We start from the raw sequence: 24,797 nt of genomic DNA on the forward strand, positions 1-24,797 counted from the left end.
GTCGCTGAAGCTTCGACCCATTTAGACACATAATCAACAGCCAAAAGAATGTACTGATTGCTAAAGGATGAAGGAAAAGGACCCATAAAGTCTATTCCCCATACATCAAACAATTCAACTTCTAAAATTCCTGTTAAAGGCATCTCGTTTCTTCTTGAGATATTACCTGTTCGTTGACAACGATCACATGCCTTTACAAAAGTAGTAGCATCCTTGAATAGCGTTGGCCAAAAGAATCCACTTTGCAACACTTTTGCAGCTGTTCTATTCCCACTAAAATGTCCCCCACATGGTAAAGCATGACAGTGATTTAGGATAGAATACATCTCCTCTTCAGGAACACATCTCCTTATGATCTGATCGGCGCAGTGCTTGTAGAGGATTGGTTCTTCCCAATAGTAATGTTTCACCTCAGAAAAGAATTTCTTCAATTGTTGACGCGAAGACTCGGGTGGAGTTATTTTAGCAGCCAAGAAATTAACATAGTCAGCGTACCAAGGTACCATCAGGTTTTCCCTCACACTAAAGAGTTGTTCATCAGGAAATTGCTCATTTATTTGTACCTCTTTTGTATTCTGAATCTCTTGCAGCTCTAATCTTGACAAATGGTCTGCTACCAGGTTCTCGGTGCCCTTTTTATCTTTTATCTCTAAGTCGAACTCTTGAAGTAAAAGTACCCACCGAATCAGTCTTGGTTTTGCATCCTTCTTTGTCATAAGGTATTTGATTGCTGAATGATCTGTGTAAACAATTACCTTATTTCCAATTAGGTAGGGCCGAAATTTGTCACAAGCAAACACTATTGCCAGCATTTCCTTCTCTGTAGTGGCGTAGTTTAATTGAGCGTCATTCAGAGTTCTACTAGCATAGTAGATTGTGTGGAATACTCTGTCAACTCTTTGACCCAGAACCGCTCCAATGGCATAGTCACTAGCATCACACATCAACTCAAACGGCAGTTCCCAATTTGGTGAAGTTACTATCGGTGCTGTAATCAATTTCTCCTTTAAAATCTTGAAAGCTTTTAAACAATCTTCTCCGAACTCAAATGGAACTCCATTTACAAGTAAGGTCGATAAAGGTTTTGAGATTTTAGAGAAGTCCTTGATAAATCTGCGGTAGAAGCCAGCATGTCCCAGGAAACTCCTCACTCCTTTTACAGAAACTGGAGGTGGCAAATTTTCTATTGTTGAGACCTTTGCCTTATCCACCTCAATTCCTGCTTTTGAAATTTTGTGCCCAAGAACAATTCCTTCTGTTACCATAAAGTGACACTTCTCCCAGTTTAACACCAAGTTAGACTTCTCGCACCTTGTTAGTACTTTTTCCAGATTTTCCAAACAATGATCAAAGGAAGAACCAAACACTGAGAAATCATCCATAAAAATTTCAATACAAGATTCAATCAAATGCGAAAAGATAGCCATCATACACCTTTGAAAAGTGGCGGGGGCGTTGCACAAGCCGAAGGGCATTCTTACGAAGGCAAAGGTACCATAAGGACATGTGAAAGTAGTCTTCTCACGATCTTCGGGCGCTATAGCTATCTGGTGGTACCCGTAATATCCATCAAGAAAACAGTAGTACTCTTGCCCCGCTCATCTGTCTAGCATTTGATCGATGAAGGGCAAAGGGAAGTGATCTTTTCTTGTTGCCTTGTTGAGTTTCCTATAATCGATGCAGATCCTCCAACCGGTGGATCGTTCTTGTAGGAATCAACTCATTCTTTTCATTCTTTATCACACTGTCATTCCACCTTTCTTCGGGACCACTTGCACCGGACTAACCCACTTACTATCTGAAATAGGATAAGCAACTCCAGCATCCAACCACTTAACTACTTCTTTTCTGACTACTTCTTTCATGGGTGGATTGAGTCTTCTTTGAGCATCAATAGTTGGTTTGGCGTTGTCTTCCATGAGAATTCGATGCATCACTGTTGAAGGACTGATTCCTTTAACATCTCCTAGTGTCCAAGCGATTGCCTTGTTGTGAGCCCGAAGTACCCTCAAAAGTCTATCAGTTTCCACTTCAGAGAGAGAAGCTGAAACAATAATCGGCAAACTTTTTATCTTGACCCAAAAACTCATACCTCAAGTGACTAGGAAGCACCTTCAATTCAAGTTACGGGGGCTTTTCGGTAGATGGCTTCGGCTCTTTTGGAGCGCTCCCAATTCCTCAAAGTATCTTCGTTCAAAGGCCCATAGGAGTCGAGCCACTGCACATACCCCATGACCTCTGGTCCGTCTGGCTCCGTCAATTCATCTTCAGTTAGACTTAGTTCAAGAGGATCATCTAGCGGCTTTTCTCACTCACCATTTCATCAATCAAATCAATGAAGAAGCAGTTATCACTTGCCTTTGGGTACGTCATAGCCTTTAGCACATTAAAGACCACTTCTTCTCCTTGGACTCTCAGCTTTAATTCACCTTTCTGAACATCGATTAAGGCTTGGCCAGTTGCCAAGAATGGTCTCCCAAGAATAATTGGGACATTGCTATCTTCTTCCATATCCAAGACGATGAAATCGACCGGAAAGATGAACTTATCAACCTTAACTAACACATCCTCAATGACTCCTCTAGGATGGGCTAGTGATCGGTCCGCCAATTGGAGAGTTACTGTTGTTGGCTTTGCTTCACCCAACTGCAGTCTTTTAAACACCGATAGAGGCATCAAGTTAATGCTAGCTCCCAAGTCACAAAGTGCATTTATTCCCTCAATTTTTCCTATAGTACAAGGAATAGTAAAACTCCCTGGATCTCTTAGTTTAGGAGGGAGTTTCTTCTGTAGGATGGCACTGCACTCTTCAGTTAGAGCCACTGTCTCATAGTCCTCCATCTTTCTCTTCTTTGACAGGATTTCCTTCATAAACTTCACATAACTTGGCATCTGCTCTAAAGCTTCAGCAAAGGGAATGTTAATGTGAAGTCTTTTGAACACTTCCAGGAATTTGGTGAACTGCTTGTCCAGACTTGACTTTCTAAGCCTCTGAGGATAGGGTATTTTCACATGGTGATCTATATTAATTGGTGGAGGCTAGCGTGGCCGTGGTTGACTATCGCAGCCTTCGTTGGAGTGGGTGTTGGGGTCGACATCGGTTGCTCTTTATTCTCCTTTTCTCCATTCACTAGTTGTGGCAATTCAGGACCATCATAATTTTTACCGCTTCTCAGGGTAATTGCCTTGCAGTTTTCCTTGGGGTTTACTTCAGTTGTGCTAGGCAAATTCCCTTGAGGACGGGTTGCTACTTGAGTTGCTAGTTGGCCCATCTGTGTCTGCAGGTCTTTGATTGAAGATCTAGTTTCGGTCATGAATTGAAGCGATAAATACGTTCGCAAACTAGAATTTCCACCGGCAGGTTTGTTCTTGATTAAACCGTTGATTCGATTCGGTTCGATTTCGTTGCTGATAGAACCCACTGTTTCTTCGGTTGTTACCCTGGTTGAACCCATAATTGTTGTTGTTGTTCTGTGAATAATTTCCAATGGCTTTAGCTTCATCCATTGGCAAATCATCCACATCAGCTTGGCATTCTGAAAAGTGATGGCTTCCCCCACATAATTCACACACAACTTGGGCTTGTTTAGCTTGCCCTGCAATTATCTTTGTCAATGCCTCAACTTTGTCTTGTCAACTTGGTGATGGCATCGACCTCTAACACACCAGCTACTTTCTTTGATTGACTCCTCTCTGTTGGCCACTGTTGATTGTTTAGAGCCATCTCCTCTAATAGATCATATGCCTCATTAGCACTCTTCCTCATAAAGGCTCCCCCAGCTGCAGCATCTATTAGAGTTCTTGTATTTCCTACCAACCCATTGTAGAAGTTGTGGACCAGCATCCACTTCTCTATACCATGGTGAGGGCACTTTCTGATCAAATCTTTAAACCTCTCCCAAGCCTCATGGAGAGATTCATTATCTTGTTGGAGAAAATTATTAATTTCTCCTCTCAGCTTTGCAGACTTGGCTGGAGGAAAGAACTTTGACAAGAATTTCGTTGCCAGATCATTCCAGGTGGCAATAGAGTTGGGTGGCAAGGAGTTTAGCCAACTCTTGGCTCGCTCTCTAAGAGAGAATGGGAACAGTCTCAGTCGAATAGCATCATCACTAACTCCATTAACTTTAAAGGTTTCACAAAGTTCCATGAAATTAGAGAGATGCAGATTAGGATCTTCAGAAGGGAGGCCACCAAACCGGGCGAAGATTGCACCATCTGCGGTATGGCGGGTTTGATCTCAAAGTTGTTTGCTTCCATCTGCCGTGGCTACGATACATGACCGCACTCCCGTCGAGTAGGGAGAATGTAATCTCTCAAGCTGCGGCCATTAGCTTGATCTTCTACTGCGCCACCGTTGTTACCGTTATTTCCTCCATCGTTTGCGGCATTGGCGGCCATGATGTACGAAGTTTCGGCGATTCTTTGAAACTCCCTCTTGCCTCTTGTTCTTTCGGTTTCTTCTACAAGTTTTCTCGATTTCGGGATCAACTGGCAATATCACTGCTTGTCCTTGACGGCGCATACACTTATGATTCCTGAAATAAATCAAGAAAATATTGCAAGAAAAAGGTTAGAAAAATCAGCAAGAGAAAATATACCAAAGTAGAAGTTAGTATAATTTTGTGTAATATCAATCTTTAAACAATTCCCCGGCAACGGCGCCAAAAACTTGTTACGAAAATTCTGTTTATTACGCAAGTGTACGTATCAAGTAGTATCTCACGCAAGTGAGGTCGAACCACAGGGAATTGGATTGAGTACTACTAAATTATAATTATGATTCTATTTGGTAGAATAATAAGTTGCAATTTTAAAAGTAAATAACGCAGAAATTAAAGAGAAAATAAACGAAGATTAATCAAGATGAGAGATTAGGGAGGTGAATCCTGTTGATAAGCTACCTATGTTAATGCCTAATTGCTATCCTTATCTCAATGTGAAAGACAGATTATAAATTAACCTAACTCTTTTCAGATCTTTTAGGTTCTAAATAATATGTTCTCTAATTAACTTCTTAATTAGATCAACACAAAATCAGCATTAAGCAATAATCTATTAGTCACTAGGCTATGTAAATACTCTCGTTTTACATCAAAACCTAGACTATCCAAATTTTAGCATTCCTAATTCTCACTTTTCAGATTTCGAATTAGGATCATAGAGCATGTAAAAGGTGATCAAGCTTACACATGTAATTAAACACAAATAAAGATAGTATTCACACATAAGATGAAGGAATGGCAATTATTTATTAACTAGGCATAAACTTAAACAACATTCATCATCCTCCCTTATTGGGAAATTTAGCTCATAATAACTCTAAAAACATCCATGATTAATTCAGAATTAAAAACAAACATAAAGATGAATAAAAAGGGTAAAAGAAAGAAACTAGAAGTTGGTATCGCTCCGGGTCTTCAAGATAGCTTCCTCTCCACTTTGCCTCCACTATTAGGTCTGTTTTTGCTTGCCTTTGACCTTCAATGTCGTATTCCTTATATAGGGATAAGTGGTGAGCCTCCAATTGAGTGAAAAATCAAAATTAGGTCAAATCTGCGATTTCCGTACATAGTCGCGACTAGCACACAAGCTGGTCGCGACTACAGGCAAAACTCGAAAAACCGAGTTTCTGCCAATCTTACGAAGTCGCGACCTGGGTCGCGACCAGGAAAAAGGGTCGCGACCAGGCTCATCAGAGGTCGCGACTACTGATGCTTCAGGAACCAAATTTTCCAATTTTTCCAGGTTTGTCCCAGTTTTTCGCCATTTGACTGAATTCGAACTTTAACACCCCGGGAACCTGAAATAATGAAAATCAAGCGTAAAACTGCTCCAAAAGACACCAATAGACGAAATAATGCTAACTTTAAAGACTCGAAATATAGGTTAATTATAACCTAACATTGAATTAGAAAATTGGCATTTTTGAGAAAATTAGATACAAAAGTGTTAAAATTGCAAAATTACAAAAAGCAAGGCCCAAATCCATCAAGCCATGGCGGGCCACTTTTGTAGGCATTTTAAACTGATATTTTCATCATTTTAATGCTAAATAATTCAAACCGAACCCTAGTGGAATGCTATAAATAGATAGTGAAGGCTTCAGGAAAATTACACTTCTGAATCAGAAAACCTGAGCCTTTCTCTCTCTTCCTTGGCCGCCACTCTCTCTCTTTCTTCTTCCTTCATATTTTGAAATTACCTTAGTGATTAGAGTAGTGCCCACACACAGCAAGCAATACCTCAATCATATTGAGGAAGATCGTGAAGAAAGATCATCAACAAAGGAGTTTCAGCATCAAGGATTCAGAGAAAGAGATCCAGGTTCAGATCTTGATAATACTCTACGACAGAAAGGATACAAGGGTTAGAGATCTGAACGGAAGGAGTCATTTAATTCCGCTGCACCCAATGTAAGGTTTCTTAAACTTTATACGTGTTTATTTCATCGTTTTAGAAAGTTCATATTTAGGATGTTAATAAACATACTTGTGAGTAGATCTAAGATCCTGGTAAAATAAATTCCAACAACTGGCCTCAGAGCCATGGTAATTGATTTACTTGCAAGAAATTTGGACTTTAAAACGATTGTTTGTTTGTTTTTGGATGGTATCATGTTGTATTGAGTGTTATTTGATGATTGATTGATGTTTGTGAATTTTCGTTGAAAATAATTGAATATCTATTTCTGGAATTATTTTTATTGGATAGTATGGAAAAAATTAAGCAAGTTACTTTTTTACAGAACTCAATTTTGATTTAATTTGAATTAGTTTTGATTTTTTGAAGTTTCGAAAAAAATCGGGGTTGAACTGAAACCCTCGTGCGCGCGCGGAATCGTGCTGATTTCCCAAACCGCTGAGAAACCTCGCCCATGACACCCTCCTGCGCGCGCGGACGGGTATGCACAGCATCCCGTCCGTACAGCTTGCAATTTTTTCGTTTTTCTTCGTTTTTTCATGCTTTTTCATGGAATTAACTTCCGATTTTTTGTGTAGTTCTGTATTTATACTATTACTATTCCTAATTCAATTCTAACTATCATTATGAATTAATTTAATATTTTTTAAATTTAATTCAAGATATTAGTGTAATTTGAATTTAAAAATAGTTAGTATCTATCTTTTTTGCTTAATAATCTATCTTATTTTTAAAATTTGATTATATCTTATCTTATTTTTAAATTTAAGGTCAGATTTTAAATATTTTAAATTAATTTTTTTTAAAATAATTTGACCTTATTTAAATTTGAAATAAGATAACTATAATCATGTAATTTTTAAATGAAGTAAGATATTTTGCTAACTTTTAAATTTTGTTATTTTATTTATTTAAATTACATTTAAAATCTGAAAAAGATATTCATTTATCTTTTTTAATTTTTTATGTAATTTTTATTTATAAAATAACATTTAATTTTAAAAGTAGTTAGCAAATTTTGAAATGATATTTAGGTTGGTTGAAACCTAATTTTTCAAAATAGTAGGTTTAATTTAAAATTCAAAATTTTAATTTAATTTCGAATTTTTTTTAAAATTTTTTAAATTTTTGAAAATATTTTTTTTAATTAATTATTTAATTTCGAAATTAATTATTTAATTTAAAATTAAATAAATCCTACACCCAACTATCCAGCTAACCTTGTTGCAGGAGTATGTGTTTTAGCTTGTGTGTAAGTTTTCAAAACCTATTATTACTTGATTGCAAATAGCCATGGTTACCTTTTGCCAGAATGATCTGATGGCTCCCTTGGTCAAGTAAATAATTTGTAACAGGTATATTTACAATCTTCTTTCATCTGTGTATGACCTAGCAACATGATAGGACCCATCCAAAGTGTGCCTGTGTAAGCCTATGTGTTTAATTTCATTATAGATGCATATAGGTTGATGTTGCTAAATAAATTATCATAGTTCTTGATAGATTTTATTTAGGCTTATTTAGTTTTTGGGTCTATTCAATTAATAACAGTTGTTCATTTTAAGGTTAAATTCCTCTCTTTTGGGCCTTGTGTGAGAGTTGGGAGCCATAGAAGTGGGTACGACATACTGAACCCAGCACCCCCTCACATGAACCACCCCAATTGTGAAGGCCCATTTGTTTGATTTGAATAACTATATATACTAGGTTAATTACACTAGTTTAACCTAATAAAATTGATTAGCAACATAATTAATTTCATTTATTTTGAAATTAATTTAAGAAAACCATAGTTTAAAGAATTTTATATTCTAAGCTAAACTATATGTATTTTATTGTATTTAATTAAATATAGAATTATAACCATCTAGATTCTTTCTGAAGCTTAATTTAAATTTTTCGTTAAATATTCCTATTTAAGTTGATATTTAGTTATCAACAACTAACCAACTTAAATCTGAATATCTTTTGGATTTAAAATTTCAAAATTAAGTTGAGGAATTTTAGGCATTGGTTATTAAGATTCTTTAGATATTTTTTAAGTTAATATCTTTTCGAATATTAACTTAAAATGGAATATTTTAGATATGTTTTAGGTTAATATCTTTTTGAATATTAACTTAAAATGGAATATCTTCAAATTAAGTGGTTACAACTTAATTTTAATTTAATTAAATCTGATTTGAAAGATATTTAAGTTGATTTTTTAGATTCTTCTAAAACAACTTAAACAAGATATTTTCAAATTTGTTCTATTTATTATTCGAATTTAATTAATAATTGAAAATTAATTAAAGTTGTTTTTTTTTTTATTTAATCCAACTTTGATTTGTAATTTTTCATTATTATATTATGGAACTTGTTCGATATTTATTTGAATTTATTTTTCAAATTAAATAATAATTGAAAATTAATTAAAGTTGATTTTTTATTTAAACCAACTTTAGTTTGTAATTTTTCATTATTATAATATTGAATTAAAATGATTATACAAAATACATATAATATTTTCAAATAATGAGCTTTTAATCAAGAGACATTCGATCTCCATTGTGGGTTTTACACCGCGTTTGTTTTAGTGAGTAATCCTCCCTAATGGAGGAACGTTCATTAGCAATTTCGTACCGTTTAATCTCGAATGATAAGTAGTTTGTAACTGTTTTGTATGGTATGGATCACCCTAATGGTGGCGACCATACTTGACTTGCAAATTATGAAACAATGGTGGAAGCTCATAAGATAGAATTGCCTTGACTCTCGCCTAAACGGGACAACGCTGAATTCCAATCTTGATCGAATAAAAGGTTGCTAGAATGGTCATCATTTTAGATGAGCTGACAACTCTATTCAATGGATGATGCTTTGACTCTCGCCTAAATGGGACACTGTATCAGTTTGTTGAAATACCTTGGAAAATAAACTATGTTAGATTTAGTATTTCTATAACATATGTCATTACTTGTTATTTTCTGAACTGTGTATGAATTTATGAGCCAAAACCTTACTTCTGTTTTATTGATATATTGTAGTGTCATTATGAATAACCCTCACCCCGATCCTCTCCTAGTTAATATCTTAGCAAAAGAACTCTATAGTGTGAAAATGCATCCTGGTAGTTGCATCAACTCGCACCTGTTGATGATGAATCTGAAGTTCCAAAAGGCAAATCTACTAGGAATAGATTTATCAAGAGAACAATGGGTCCAACTCATCCAAAATGGTCTTCCTCCGGAGTATAATGAATTTGTTATCTCTTACATGATCAACAATTCTAACTCCTTCGACATGGACAAGCTCGAAGCAGAATTACGAGCCCATGAACGAAATTTGATTGCAATGGGTCCCCCTGGGTTTGCAATCCATAATCGAAGGAAAAGGACTAGGTATGAAGGATCTAGCAAAGCTGCTTCTTCAAGTACAATTATCAGACATAATCTTCTATGTTCGAATTTTAATGAAAAGGGACATCATGAAGAACGATGTCCCAGGCTTCTAAACAATTCAAACGAAGGTAATGCTTTTGTCTTTGAATCATGTGTTTTAGAGAACGACAAATCCATCTGGATTGTTGATTCTGGGTCTACTAACCATGTATGTTCTTCACTGCAGTTGCTTGAATCTTGGGAAAATCTGATTCTAGGAGAGTTAAAGCTTAAAGTTGGCAATGGCGAATTAGTATCGGTCAAAGCTAGAGGAAAAGCCCGCATTAAGTTTCAACAAAGATTTTTAATTTTAGAAAATGTTTTATTTATTCCAAACTTTAGTAGAAACTTGATTAGTGTCTCATGTTTGCAAACACAATCTTATATATTGAATTTTTTGAGTACAAATTGTACATTTTCTCGTAATGGATTTCAAATATGTGTTGCTATAATGGAACAAGGGCTTTATGTTTTAAGACCGAGTACTCAAATCTCACTAAATAGTGAACTTTTCAGTGTATCTAGACCTAGGAACCTCAAAAGAAAAGAGATTGATAATGATGATCAAACTTATCTATGGCATTTACGTTTAGGTCATATAGGCTTTGATAGACTCAATAGGCTCACCAAAGACGGTCCATTGAAAAATGTCGTCTTAGGTGAACTGCCAGTATGCGAGTCCTGCCTAGAAGGAAAAATGACTAAACGTTCTTTCTCTGCAAAGGGAGAGCGTGCCAAAATCCCTCTAGGGTTAGTGCATTCCGATGTCTGCGGACCTTTGAATGTCGAAGCCTGAGGTGGTTATGAGTATTTTGTCACTTTCATTGACGATTTCTCTAGATATAGTTTTCTTTACCTAATGCAAAAGAAAACTGAAACGTTTGAAAAGTTTCAAGAATATCATGCTTTGGCCCAAAACCAATTAGGTAAATTATTAAAGATCTTGCGAACTGATAGGGGTGGAGAATATATGGATATGCAATTCAAAGATCATTTAATTGAACTTAGAATTGAATCCCAATACACTGCTCCAAGCACTCCACAACAAAATGGAGTTGCAGAAAGAAGAAATCGCACTCTTTTGGAAATGGTTAGGTCTATGCTGAGTTATTCAACTCTGTCTACGTCCTTCTGGGGATATGCTATACAGATGGCAAATGACATTCTAAATGTTGTTCCATTTAAAGCAGTCCCTAAGACACCCGTCGAACTTTGGAATGGTCGTACACCTAGTTTACGCCACTACAGAATTTGGGGGTGCCCTGCTCATGTCTTAAGAAAGAAAGAAGGAAAACTTGAATCACGTACCGAAGTATGCATGTTTGTCGGAAATTCTAAAGAGACTAGGGGTGGACTATTTTATAGTCACAAGGATAACAAAGTGTTTGTTTCTACAAATGCTACTTTCGTTGAAGAGAACTATATTAAAGACTACAAACCGAAAAGTAAAGTTGTTCTAGAGGAATTGCTATTAGATATAACTCCTTCCAATGTTCCATCCTCTTCCACTCGTGAAGAAGACAATCCCACTCCCTCAGTTGAACAAACAGACAAATCTACTACTAAAGTTTCCGTTCAGAAGATCACCGCACCTCGTCGTAGTGAGAGGGTTTCAACAAAACCTGCTCGTTATGGCTTAGATGGTGAAATCAATATGGTCATAGGTGACGGTATTGATGACGATCCATTAACCTATAAACAGGCAATGGCTAGTCCGCAACGAAAACGATGGTCGGTCAGCATGGATTTAGAAATGGATTCCATGAAAAAGAACAAAGTCTGGGAATATGTAGACGCACCTGACGACTATCACCCGATAGGATGCAAGTGGGTTTACAAGAAGAAAAGAGGAGCTGGAGGCGAAGTCGAAACTTTTAAAGCTAGACTTGTAGCCAAGGGTTATACCCAAAGAGAAGGCGTGGACTATGAGGAAACTTTTAGTCCTGTAGCCATGCTCAAATCCATCCGAATTCTTCTCTCCATAGCTGCTACTTTCGATTATGAAATCTGGCAAATGGATGTCAAGACTGCCTTCCTTAATGGGGTACTTGAAGAAACCATCTATATGGAGCAACTAGAAGGTTATGTTCTTCCTGGGCAGGAAAAGAAAGTTTGCAAATTAAATAGGTCTATCTATGGACTTAAGCAAGCTTCTCGCTCATGGAACAAAAGGTTTGATGAAATCATCAAGACCTACGGCTTTCTTCAGAATGAAGATGAACCTTGTGTTTACCAACTCAAGGAAGACCAAGTAGTAGTATTCCTGGTCCTATATGTGGATGACATTTTGATTATTGGAAACAATGTCAAGAAAATGACTCACATCAAGGAATGACTCAACACTCAATTCGATATGAAAGATTTGGGTGAAGCAGCCTATGTTCTTGGTATTCAGATTATTAGAAACCGGAAGAACATATCACTTGCTCTCTCTCAAACAACCTACATAGATAAAGTCTTAGAGAGATTCTCCATGAACAACACCAATGGGGCAAACATGCCTTCTAGATATGGTATTCGTCTATCTAAGGAACAGTCTCTGACTGATCCTCAAGAGATAGAGGACATGGCGAAAATTCCCTATGCCTCTGCAGTTGGAAGTCTAATGTATGCAATGCTATGCACTAGACCTGACATCTGCTATGCAGTTGGAATTGTGAGCAGGTATCAGTCTAATCCAGGAGATGAACATTGGAATGCAGTTAAGTATATTCTGAAATACTTGAAGAGTACAAGGAATCTTGTGTTAGTCTACAAGGGTGGTGCTTTAAATCCCATAGGCTACACTGATTCAGATTTCCAGGCAAGTCTTGAAGACAGGAAATCTACATCTGGGATGGTGTTTACTCTTGGGGGTGGAGAAGTGGTTTGGAAAAGTGCTAAACAAACCGCGATATCGGACTCAACTATGGAAGTTGAATACATAGCTACAGCCGAAGCTGCTAAAGAACTTGTCTGACTAAGAAAGTTCTTCACCAGTATACGTGTCGTTCCTGGAATGGAAAAGCCTCTGGTCTTACTTTGTGATAACAATGGAGCAATAGCAAACAGTAAAGAAGCTCGAAGCCACAAGAGAAGCAAACACATTGAAAGGAAGTATCACATTATCAGAGAATACGTGGCAAGAGGGGATGTACTAGTTGAGAAAGTTGACACAGAGGACAACCTAGCTGATCCATTTACCAAAGTCCTGGCCGTGACAGCCTTTGAAAAGCACCGTCAGAATTTAGTATTAATTGATATGTACTAATTAGTTTTATATTAGTGCAAGTGGGAGTTTGTTAGGTTTTATGCCCTAAATAAAACTCCATTTCAATGTAATCTATTTTATTCAACATCAATAAAGAAACAGAAGTATTTTTTCATTCATTTGTGTATGTTTTGGTTCACTTTATCAATTGCTTGTCTATTTGATTTATAAATTCATCTTAAACCCTTTTCACATACCTGATCATGTTTATTGTGCTGTCATCACATTGGAAAGTAAACATGACTATGTGAATAAAGTTTCCTAGATTTATCAGACACAGGGTTTTACTGATATGATAATCTACAACAAGAGTTTACTTGCATTTGGAGAAATGCTATGTTCTTTCCAGAACATTGGTTAAAGTAAAGCTCAGGTTGGATGCATGGAGTATGCATCGGAAGGGACCAATATTGAACTTTGACTTAGATTTAATTGAACTTACCGTAAAATCTATTCAAGTCAATATCGCCAAGTTGATCCTAGATCAAATGTTCTTAATCCTGTTATGATTAGGCTCAATCTTGAAAGGCTATTCGTGTTCTTTGATTTGTTAGTTAAGCCTACTTTTAGGTCAGGGTGATACGTACATTTTGGGAACACGGTAGTGCAATCGAGTGGGAGCGCTAGCATAAACATGGAATCTATAGCTTCTATCTGGCGAATAGTAAGCAAAGGATGATCTCCTTCGAGCTTGACCAAACGAACATAAATGGTGGAGTACTCATTTCACATAAGCTGAAATATCATTTATACGGGGTCAAGTGTTTTAAGGATAAAATACATAGTAGGGTGTTACGGTAATCTAATCCCTTTACAGTGTAGATCATTCATATAGAGGATCATTGATCAAATTAGGATTATAACAATGGATAACTAATGATGCGTCTATATGGTGGAACATATAGAGCATTCTATATACTGAGAGTGCAATTCTAAGTTCTATGCGTGGATTCAACGAAGAATTAATAAGTTAGTGAATTTTAGTGCTAAATTATTGATCTACTTATTGGAAGCTCGGTTATATAGACCCATAGTCCCCACACTAGTTGAGATAATATTGTTTGTAAGACTCATGTAATTGGTTTTGATTAATCAATTATAATTCACAAATTAGACTATGTCTATTTGTGAAATTTTCACTAAGGGCGAAATTGTAAAGAAAGAGTTAATAGGGGCATATTTGTTTGTATGGTTCAATTAATAAATATAATAAATGACAATATTATTTAATAATTATTTATAGTTATTAAATAGTTAGAATTGGCATTTAAATGGTTGAATTAGAAAATTGGCATTTTTGAGAAAATTAGATACAAAAGTGTTAAATTGCAAAATTACAAAAAGCAAGGCCCAAATCCGTCAAGCCATGGCCGGCCACTTTTGTAGGCATTTTAAACTGATATTTTTATTATTTTAATGCCAAATAATTCAAACCTAACCCTAGTGGAATGTTATAAATAGATAGTGAAGGCTTCAGGAAAATTACACTTCTGAATCAGAAAACCTGAGCCTTTCTCTCTCTTCCTTGGCCGGCACTCTCTCTCTCTCTTCTTCCTTCATATTTTGAAATTACCTTAGTGATTAGAGTAGTGCCCACACACAGCAAGCAATACCTCAATCATAGTGAGGAAGATCGTGAAGAAAGATCATCAGCAAAGGAGTTTCAGCATCAAGGATTCAGAGAAAGAGATCCACGTTCAGATCTTGATAATACTCTACGACAGAAAGGATACAAGGGTTAGAGATCTGAACGGAATGAGTCATTTAATTTTGCTGCACCCAATGTAAGGTTTCTTAAACTTTATACGTGTTTATTTCATCGTTTTAGAAAGTTCATATTTATAATGTTAATAAACATACTTGTGAGTAGATCTAAGATCCTGGTAAAATAAATTCCAACAATAACATCATACAATATAACCAGAAATACACATTCAATCCTGTAATTTCATTAAAAAATTGTCAGTTAAGAAATAACCAAAAAAATAAATAAAAAAAAAACACTCAAAATCAGTAAAATCTACATTTCATTGACGATACATCAAGAAAATATCAACAAACCATTGATAAATAAGCATAACAACATTTAATAGGTGGATTTCACAAACCATTGATAAAATATCGATAAGATATCAATATACCATCGATACAAATACTAAAAAATTCAAAATAATAGAAAAGTCCTAGTCATGGAAAGCAAATGACAAAATTTTGTAATATTAATGACAAAGTGATGAAAAAATATCGACATACCATCGATAAGAATATTTAAAAAGCAAAATATTGAGAAATCGCATTCATGAAAATTATTGAGAAACTATCTCCAAACTATCGACAACGCATTGATAAACTATCCCTAAAATATCGATACAACATCGAAAAACCATCGACATATTTTTGAGAAAAACATTTTGCATTGTTTGGTTGGGTATTTAATGCTCATTAATGTTAGGTATGTACTATGATACTCTCTCAACAACTTTTTTAGTTTATAAAAAGTAAAATTCTATTTCCTAAGTTATATATCTTTCTTCTTTAATGCTTCAAGATTCTTCTTCTTTTAGTTAAATATGTCTGACGATTCTAGTTCTCCACTTCCTATTTCCTCCATTGAGGATGAATTTGAGTCTGACGTAGGAGCCAGATCTCCAAACTATCATCGTACTTTTAATAGAAGTTACAAACCAAGCCACGACGAGTAAGTTCGTAGAATAATGTGTCATTATCGAGCTAGGTCGGTGGGTGGTTCAGTGCAAAATATTATTTATAACGAAGGACATAACATCCCCTTTGCGTTCTTTTCGTTGTTGAATGTCAAACCATCCATTTGAGAGAAATACGTAGGCGGGAATACCATCACATTCAGCAAAGAGAGCAAAGGAAACATGAGGAACAATTTGAACATGAAAGGGTGGCGAATGAGAGGTGGTTGGAACGCAATCAAAGGGATGGTGTTCTTTTTTCTCTTCCCTAAAGGGTGTCGTCACTGCAAAATCACCATGGTTAGAGGCGAACTAGTGACACCTGGGTCGTTGTGTATGTATTGCATGGATCACCCTAACTCTTAAAAGCTTTTAATATTATGTTTAGGTGTCACTGATTGTTATCATGATTTCTTTGTTTTTATTTATCATCGACATACTATAGATATAGTGTCGATGATGCATCGACAAATTATCGATATAGTGTCAAAAAAAAAAACAAAAATATCAATAATGCATCGAAATACCATCGATCATAAAGATAAAAGAAATAAGTACATTTCATCAAAAAAAAACTACCGCAAAAATATCGATAAATTGTCAAAAAGAGTCATCCCCAACCTTTGGATGTTAATCGTCAAAAATCCATCGACATATAATCGAAAAATCATTGATAATTCGTGAAAATCCAATTTTGACGCAAAAACTAAATCTTGCAATTTCAAAGAAAAAACAACAAAATAACATCAATGCAGACAACAACTACACAAATCTAATGTAAATGAAATACATAATATTCTAAATGTTTAAGTAAATGTTTAAAAAATACTTACAAATTATTGTGGTGAAAGTACGGCATACTTCGGGTGTGATTCGTGGCGTGCTCCGGTGTGAGAGACAAAGAGTTGAGAAATTTTGAAAGAGAGAGAGAGAGTTGATTTTGTTTTTCTAAATTAAACAACGGTAAATGGGGAGAATAGAATATAAAAAGAAAAGAATTTTTTTTTATATAAATTAGTGTGACGTCTAATTTTTGATATGAGGTGTATTTTTAAGAATGTAAAATGAAAATTTCAAAAGAAAAAATAATATTTTATATTTATTTTTAATAAGTTATTTTATAGTTTGTTATATAAAAAGAGTATTATGAAGGTATTAGTATTGTTACGTGGTGGCGCTTTAAAAATAATTAGCGATATTTCAACAAAATTATTATATTTAATTATATGGGACCTATATAAAACTAATAGCGATATAATATATCTGTATGTATTTAAAAATTTAAATTCAATTTATTAAAGTGGTATTGTATGATATAATATTATATTGAACTTATGTATAATTTATTGTATTTTTATATAGTGAAATAAATATTTGATATTGAATGTACATATAAAGTATACAAATTTCAATTTAAGTTAAAATGTAACATAATATTATATAAAAAATATAAGGAGCATTTGGTAACACTTTTATTTTTTAATTTTAAAAATAAAAAACAAAAGTAAAATTTGAGTTTTTAAAAATTTATTTTTAAAAAATAAAAATGTGTTCTATAACTACTTTTGTTTTTCAATTTTAAAAATAGAAAATAAAAGTGTGTTCTATAACTTTCAATTTTATTTTTATTTTTTAATTTTATTTAAGTCAGGTCCAGGTCCGAGTCTATGGCCGGGACTGTGGTCCGAGTCCAGGACTAAGGTCGGGACCGAAGTTTAAAATATTGATTAAGAAAAAAATTGTTTAAAAAAATGAAAGTGATTTTTTTTTTTTTTTAAATTTAGATTCTTAATTAAAAAATTGAATAATAAAACCACTTTTATAAAACATGATTTTGAAAAATATTTTTATAATATAATTTTAAAAACAAAAAACTGATTAAAAAAATATTACCAAACGCACCCATAATATATAAAACAATTTAATAAAATATAATCTAATATTGTGTACACTATATCAAATAAATACTTAAAATATTACATAGATTAGTATTATTTAACTAGTATTTATATATATCAAGGCTAGTTATTATTATTTTGATGGATTATTTAGAAGGATTAGTGTGAACTTAGAAATCCAAAAGACTCCAAGATAGTTAAAACTTTTTCCTGTGCTCCCTCCAAAAATCAATGACCTAATTGGAAAATCTGGTGAAGAATTAAGTTTTAGCAAAAAAAAAATGAAGGCTTTAATGAAGAATATTAATGACAACATTGTCTTAATTGTAATAATATATAAATATATAGGGAAGGAAGATATTATAATAGTTACATTAAATATGTAATTACGGTGGTTATATCTATTTTAGTTGTTCGATTATTATTAAACAGTTATGATTAATTTAAAAATTAAATAAAAATAATTCATAAATTACCTGTAATCTAACTTGATTTTATTTATTTTCTTAAAAAATATTTATAAACATTAGATGCGGAAAATATCTTATTAAATATTTTAGGAGTTTTTTCATCTTTACACATTAAAATAGTTTTTTTTTTTTTTTTTTTTTTTTTTGTATTTTTATAAAATTTTACATAGAAACCAACGAAGCAACTTATATCACAACTTAAATTCATATAGCAACCTACATAAAAACCACCAGAGCAATCCAAACCGTAAAGAAAAAAAAAAAAAAAGAAGTTAAAGTATAATATATCCCAATATAGGGTAATTCCTAATATTTTAATTAAAAAATTAATTTATTTTAAATTTATAATTAATTTGAGTCTAAAAATAATTTTTTTTACCCATTAATAACCTGTTATCGTAAGTCATAGAAAAGTTACATTTTTAATATAACTATTGAATAATCCCCCAGGACCTCAAGATATCAGCATAGTAAAAGACTTTTTATCTTCTGTAGATAATAGAAGTTTGACATTGCATACCACTACCTACCAGTGGTACCAACCCCAACCTTGGGGCAAGGAAAGAATACAAATAAGATCATGGAATTCTAAACTACCAATTTGGTAACAAAATTAACATTTCACTCCTCTGTAACGTTTCACAGGGTTACAAGCTCTGTTAGACTTCAGGACCAGATGCAAACAAGCTCACAAGACCCTGAAATACTTGAGCTGATAATTGGTGCGCTTGAAGGCGCTCGCCATCCAAATTCCACACACTCTCATTGCCGAAAGAAGTAAATGTAAATGCAGGAGTCTGTAGCCAACATGATGAAATATTTAACCAAAAAGAAATGACCTGAGAACACAAGAAAATCAAAGCCGGGAGAGAAGACATACCTTGTGATGCTCGACAAACTTAAAATTGAGCGGTTTTCCACCTTTTCTTGCGAGCTGGGTCAGATGCCTGCATATGCGTAAGTCAAACATGGTATCAAAATCCATGAGTAAAAGGATATTTCAGTAAGGAATGTGGTAATTAATCAGTCATTTACTGACATAGGCAGTAGTCAGTGTTCTACATTATAGTAGTTGAAAATGGAGTCTTTATCTTACCAGAGATAATAAGCATGAGGACAGTCTTTAATCAATATGAGATGTAAGAAACCATCTGAAAGGTGTGCATCAGCCACCAGACCATCTGGTGCTCTTTCATTTCGATTTGAAATTATGGCAGCACCGACACTAATATAACGCCCCTTGGATTTCAGCCATCGTGTTTCGCCTGGATGTGAGTAGGGCGTTGAGTGGCAGCCAGCCCTGTTCCCACGATTTGATTTTGATTTACAGACTTTGCAGTTTACACGGCAGATCACTCTTTCGGATACACTTGGGCTACCAGATTCTTCACTTTTGACTTCCAGATATGCTATTTCAGCCTGATATGACCTGAACCATATGGAATAGATTAGTAAGAAAATGTTATAAATCTTAAATGATATTTTTGAATCACAATAGTCACAAATCACCATGTATCTTTTAATAAAGAATCCTGGACCAAATACATGTATGAAATCCTTACGATTGAGTTGTATATCTTCCGGAGAATTGACAAGGAAGTTCATATAGTCACAGTACCATGTCATAAACATTTTAGCTAAATTCTGGTAAGTTAAGCAAAATAAACCAGCACATACCTATGCCTTAGAAACACCTTCGTTCCAGCATAATCATAACGTTTAGGGCCCATCCAGCGAAGCTTTTCACTCTCTGTAATGACATCTCCATAAAACCCATACCTAACACAATGTGAACAAGAATTTAGGGGGGGCGGGGGGGAATATCCTCAGGTTTTCATTAATCAAGCCATAAACTCTTTCCATGACCACAATGGTGTGTGCTTGACAGAGGATCAAATTATTAACCATGGATAAACCAGCATTTGTAATGTGATAGCTTTTAATGCATCATGAAAAAAGTACAGACCATTGATCATAAGTTCATAACACACTCTGTAACAGAAGATATCTGCCAAATTAAGAAAGTACAAACTAACACCACAAAAGAAATTACAGGATTAGACATGGATGAATATGGGATCATAATTTTAATGCGGAAGAGAGAACAAAAGTGGCACCTTAACCCTTAATGAAAAAAGAAGTGCAGAGACAAGTCACTATGCCAATGCCACATGAATCTGCTAATAGAGCATGTGATCACAGTATGTTAAAAAGAGACCACTGCTTTAGCTCAGAAGTTTTGATTTTAGTTACTTCTAGATTCTCTAGGAAGAGAGGTCCAGCAGATTTTATCAGCCCTATGATTTGACTATATGTAAATAAGAACCCCTTGAATCATTATGCAGATATTAATGAGGAAGTACCCAGCAAAAGAAGCTGCATAGCGTACATAAGGTTCAACCTCTGACACGGATGTTAATTTCCACCTTACAACTTGAGCAATATCCAGGCACACCCTTTTACCCAGCACAATTTGTAAGGCAGATGTAATAGGATCTCGAGCTCCAGTGGTACTGAAAAAGAAAAATCAAGCAATATAGTCATTTGAAGTTTAATTTAGTTCCAAATCATTGCAAAAATATAATAGCAATTCACTCAATCAAGTGTCATTTGTCAATTTACCAGTTATCATACTTTTTGTTTCTGCAAGCTTCATTGGTATGTTAGCGCTTGGGTAATCTAGATTTTATTTCCTCTTGACAAATTTCTATCAATTTTAAATTATGCTCTAACATATTAAAGTTAATAAATAGAGAAATGTAAGAACTCATTTCATGTTTTATGACAAGGTCTATAGCCCAAACAGAATCAACAAAAAACAAAGTAATACCTGAGAAAAAAGTCTAGACTTTGACAAAATATCACACTATTATGATATCTATCTTTTAAATGGAATATCCCATATTTTGACTAATGCACATGCTTTTGCTAAGGAAAGCTAAGAGATGTGAAGAAAGACAATGTAGGAGGAATACACAATATCAACAAATCCTAAAACCTTAAATGTTAATTATAATTGATAGTTATGTTGAACGGACAGAGGACAAATCATAAATCACAAATCCATGCTTTGATATGCAATGCATACGAAAAAAAAAAAAAAAAAGAAAATACCACATCACAATGGCATCAGTTGAACCTGCAGGAATTATTCCAAATCTAAATCGTTCATTTGGGAGGAGCAAATCAGGGTCTTGGTCTGCCAGGTTTAAGAAGGTGCAAGGAAAAAAGAAATAAAGATATTGGATTTAAGCATTACTTAAGAAAAAGATTTCAAAATGTATATGTGTAGGAAAAGAAAAAAGAAAACAAGGTTAGAATATGCATTATATATTTGAATACTTTCACTGTAAGAAACAAGTGCAGTTTGTAATTCAGATTTTATCTAACCTGTGCTGCAGGATGCATCTTGACTTCCTGTAATATCATATATAACTATTAATGTGTTAGATAAAAGTCGAATCCAATGCTTGATTAATACGGAAACATAGTTTTAATGCAAATGACAGTTTCACAGCCCCAGACCATTATGTTTTGAACTTGGGAGAAGAGGAGACTGGTCTTCATTCTGAGAAGGTTCAGCAACTACCTCGTTCAGATCATTAACACCAGAACTATCAAGAACTCCATTAGAATGAGGAAAATCTGAAGGAGCTGGGGGGAATGGGGCTTTATGTCTAGATTTAAGGAACCCATTAAGAATTTCATTGAAGAAACCATCACCACCCTGAAATCAAAACAATTGGAAAACTAATTATAAGGTTAAGGAACCGATAATCAATAGGAATTTGAGGATAAAAATCTGGAAAACCAGAAAGTTTTAAAATATCTGTACTACCAGAAATTTGTTTACTGTATTTTTGGATCAAGGGTACTAGTAAAAATCACACATTGAGATGGAGATACAAGCAGTCACATGGAAGATTATTACTTACAACAGTAACAACTCCATCATACAGATTCAGTTCATTGTTTGAAGTAGATTGCATCACATCAAATGCCTGCCCTGCCCTTTGTGTCACAATCACCTATGGAAAAGGAGAAAGGTAAAATCTTTTAAAGGAAAAGATGTAGAACCAAATAAACTATAGTTAGTTTAGTATGACAATCCACTGGGCCTTTTTATCCTGATTACTCTATTAGGGAATTTTTTTTTTTTGAAAGCATTCTATTAGGGAAAATTGATAACCATTTAAAGAGGCATATGATTCTGTTATCCCATCAGCTAGCAGAAAAACTTGGGGGACTTTAACATTCAATAAGAACCATCTTAAAAGCCTAAATTCTGCGACTGCATTAAACATAAGGAAACTCAAAATCACTTTTCCTGTGATCTTCTGAAATTTCAAGATTGTAAATTTGAAGGATTTTAAGTATCTGAATACTGAAACAAGAAACAGTTGATTCAGTAACTGGTCATAGCTTACACAATAGGGATTGTCAAAATCCCTGCAAAAAAAGCAACGTCTTCTCCAATTGAATTGAATGGTTAAATGTCATAAACTATCGTGGATTATGAAAGACCCGGAGATTGATAGTAAAATAGTAATAGATGGTATATGGGTAATTGGGGTAGTGGATAAGCTGGAAAAGATAGTATATATAAGAAAGTAGGAATAATGCGAGAGGGGCATGTTGAGTGACATTTTGTAAGAGCTTTGCTCTAGGGAGAGTTGAGGTCTCTTGAACACCTCATTGTTCTCATGTGGTCTTTCAGATTTGCCTATTTTCTACTTCCTTAAACCATCAATTTGTCTCAGTTTTAGCCTAATTTTTTTGCTAGTGATTTGAGGATCTCTACTTGGAGTCTATCAGATTCCCACATACAATATTAGAAGAAATATTGATCATGATTGCAAACCTTCTTGGGAAAAAGAGAAAAAAAAAAAGGCTAGGTTTTACCTTTGTTTTCACTTTAGCACGTGAGAATATAGGAGCCACCATTTCCCAGATTCTGTAGCCATTGCCCTTTCCACTCCTTGGATGAATGAAAACCTGTCATACAGAGCTGAAAAAGATGAATATCCTGGAGAAAGCACAACATAAAATTCTAGGCCATGTCGATTTACTAAACATACCATAAGATTCTTTGGCCTCTCTACTTCCAGTTTTATAGCATCATTAATTTGATTCGCCCACATTTGACATATTTGCATATCCTTGTGACCAAACGTATAAACAGCCAAGGCCCATACAGAAGGCTGAGTCTTTGACCTTTCAAAACCATGCACTGTAAAGCGGTACATCTGCATCAATGTGAAAATAGTGCCTTGGAAAACATAATGACTATAGATAGAAGAAGACTACCTTAAGTCGAACAATAGAACAAACCTCAGAGTTCTGAACCAAAATACTTGCTCCATGAACAATACCATAATTGATAAACTCAGCAGCATATACATCACTGAACTTGATCTCAGTTGCAAACTTTGAACCCAATGTTATGCCCAAACAAGTTGTCTCATTCTGTTCCATCAAAACATTATAGTTAACATAAAAAGTTAAAAAGGAGAAAATATCAAATTATGCTATACAAAATCTATGACACAACAGAAAAATGGGAACTTTGAACAGAAAAGCAGCTCAATTACATCAGTCCGGCTAATCAACTATCGGAACTCGAAGGCAAACTCCAAGTTAACGATAATTTAATCAGATTAATAAATAATAATTCTATCAAATAATAGATTTCCTTGAATCCCAAATAAGGTGATTCCGAAGCAAGCCAAAGTTAATACAATAATAATAGATGTTACAATAACTTTACAATACAAACATGTGTATATATAGCTGCGAACATATACAAATATATGTATTTATATATATATATATATATATGTGTGGGTGTATTCATTGTAGAGTTATCTAGTGAAAATCATAGTTAATTGAAGAAAATGCCGCGAACAAAACTAAGAAAGAAAAGTTAAACTTACATAATCTGAAGATCCAAGGAGTTTCCAAGATAACCCATCTGAGTTAAAGGTGAGACTGACTTCCCCAACATGATCCAACAAGACGGTCGAGCTCAGAGACGACGTTTCACCAACAAACGCATCATGTTCATGTGGCTGCTGGGATATGTTAATTGGTCTACTACTACTACTACCGCCATCTCCGTCACCGTCATGTTCCATCTCTCAATTCAAACCCAAATTTCTTATTTAGCATCACTCTCTGAAAAGTGAAATCTGAATTAAAGAATTCTGTAAAAGGGGTTTCGTCGGGTCAAAATCTGATTTTGAATAATCTCATGACCCATTCAATAAATAAATAAATAGGACATTTGGGTGTAACAAGACAATTGTGTCAGTTAAATAACGACAATGACATCAAATCTAAATCAGAATCTCTCTACTGTAATACTGAACAAAATTCACGTATGAACCAATTAAAAGAAAGATGGAATGTGGAATGAGCTGAAAATGGTGACTTTTTACCCAAGAAATGAAGGAGATTTCTTTTGGAACAGAATAGTAAAATATTTGAAGGAATGAGAATGATAATAGAAAAGTAAATGAAATTTAAAATGTATAAAAAAAAAATGGGTGTCTAGACTTTTGATACCTTCTATTTAATTTTTCTAAATAAAAGTTAAGTACTTGTATGTTTAATAATATTTATTTTGTATTTTG

The 24,797-nt window shown here is 34.4% G+C and overlaps 1 protein-coding gene and 1 non-coding gene across 3 annotated transcripts; one reads left to right on the forward strand and one right to left on the reverse strand.

The window, feature by feature from the left end:
* Positions 1-3,854: 3,854 nt before the first annotated feature.
* LOC133033829 (small nucleolar RNA R71) lies at positions 3,855-3,961 on the forward strand. Its single transcript, XR_009685890.1, has one exon. It is a non-coding gene; the product is annotated as a small nucleolar RNA R71 (small nucleolar RNA).
* Positions 3,962-18,517: 14,556 nt separating this feature from the next.
* On the reverse strand, positions 18,518-24,650 carry LOC115706113 (ceramide kinase). Of its 2 annotated transcripts, none has more exons than XM_030633639.2 (13): positions 24,099-24,650; positions 23,473-23,631; positions 23,244-23,411; positions 23,068-23,160; positions 22,101-22,193; positions 21,691-21,892; positions 21,556-21,582; positions 21,280-21,364; positions 20,529-20,678; positions 19,843-19,944; positions 19,262-19,594; positions 19,046-19,112; positions 18,518-18,962 (listed from the first exon to the last, which is right to left on the reverse strand). In XM_030633639.2, exons 1-13 carry the CDS (start codon positions 24,297-24,299, stop codon positions 18,825-18,827), a joined length of 1,818 nt encoding a protein of 605 aa, XP_030489499.2. In that variant the 5' UTR covers positions 24,300-24,650; the 3' UTR covers positions 18,518-18,824. The 2 variants fall into 2 exon arrangements, with proteins under 2 accessions (XP_030489499.2, XP_030489500.2); XM_030633640.2 differs by having other exon boundaries at positions 23,497-23,631; positions 24,099-24,649.
* Between the last annotated feature and the right edge of the window lie 147 nt (positions 24,651-24,797).

Source organism: Cannabis sativa, chromosome 1, assembly GCF_029168945.1.
Source record: "Cannabis sativa cultivar Pink pepper isolate KNU-18-1 chromosome 1, ASM2916894v1, whole genome shotgun sequence".
NCBI classification, from domain to species: domain Eukaryota; kingdom Viridiplantae; phylum Streptophyta; class Magnoliopsida; order Rosales; family Cannabaceae; genus Cannabis; species Cannabis sativa.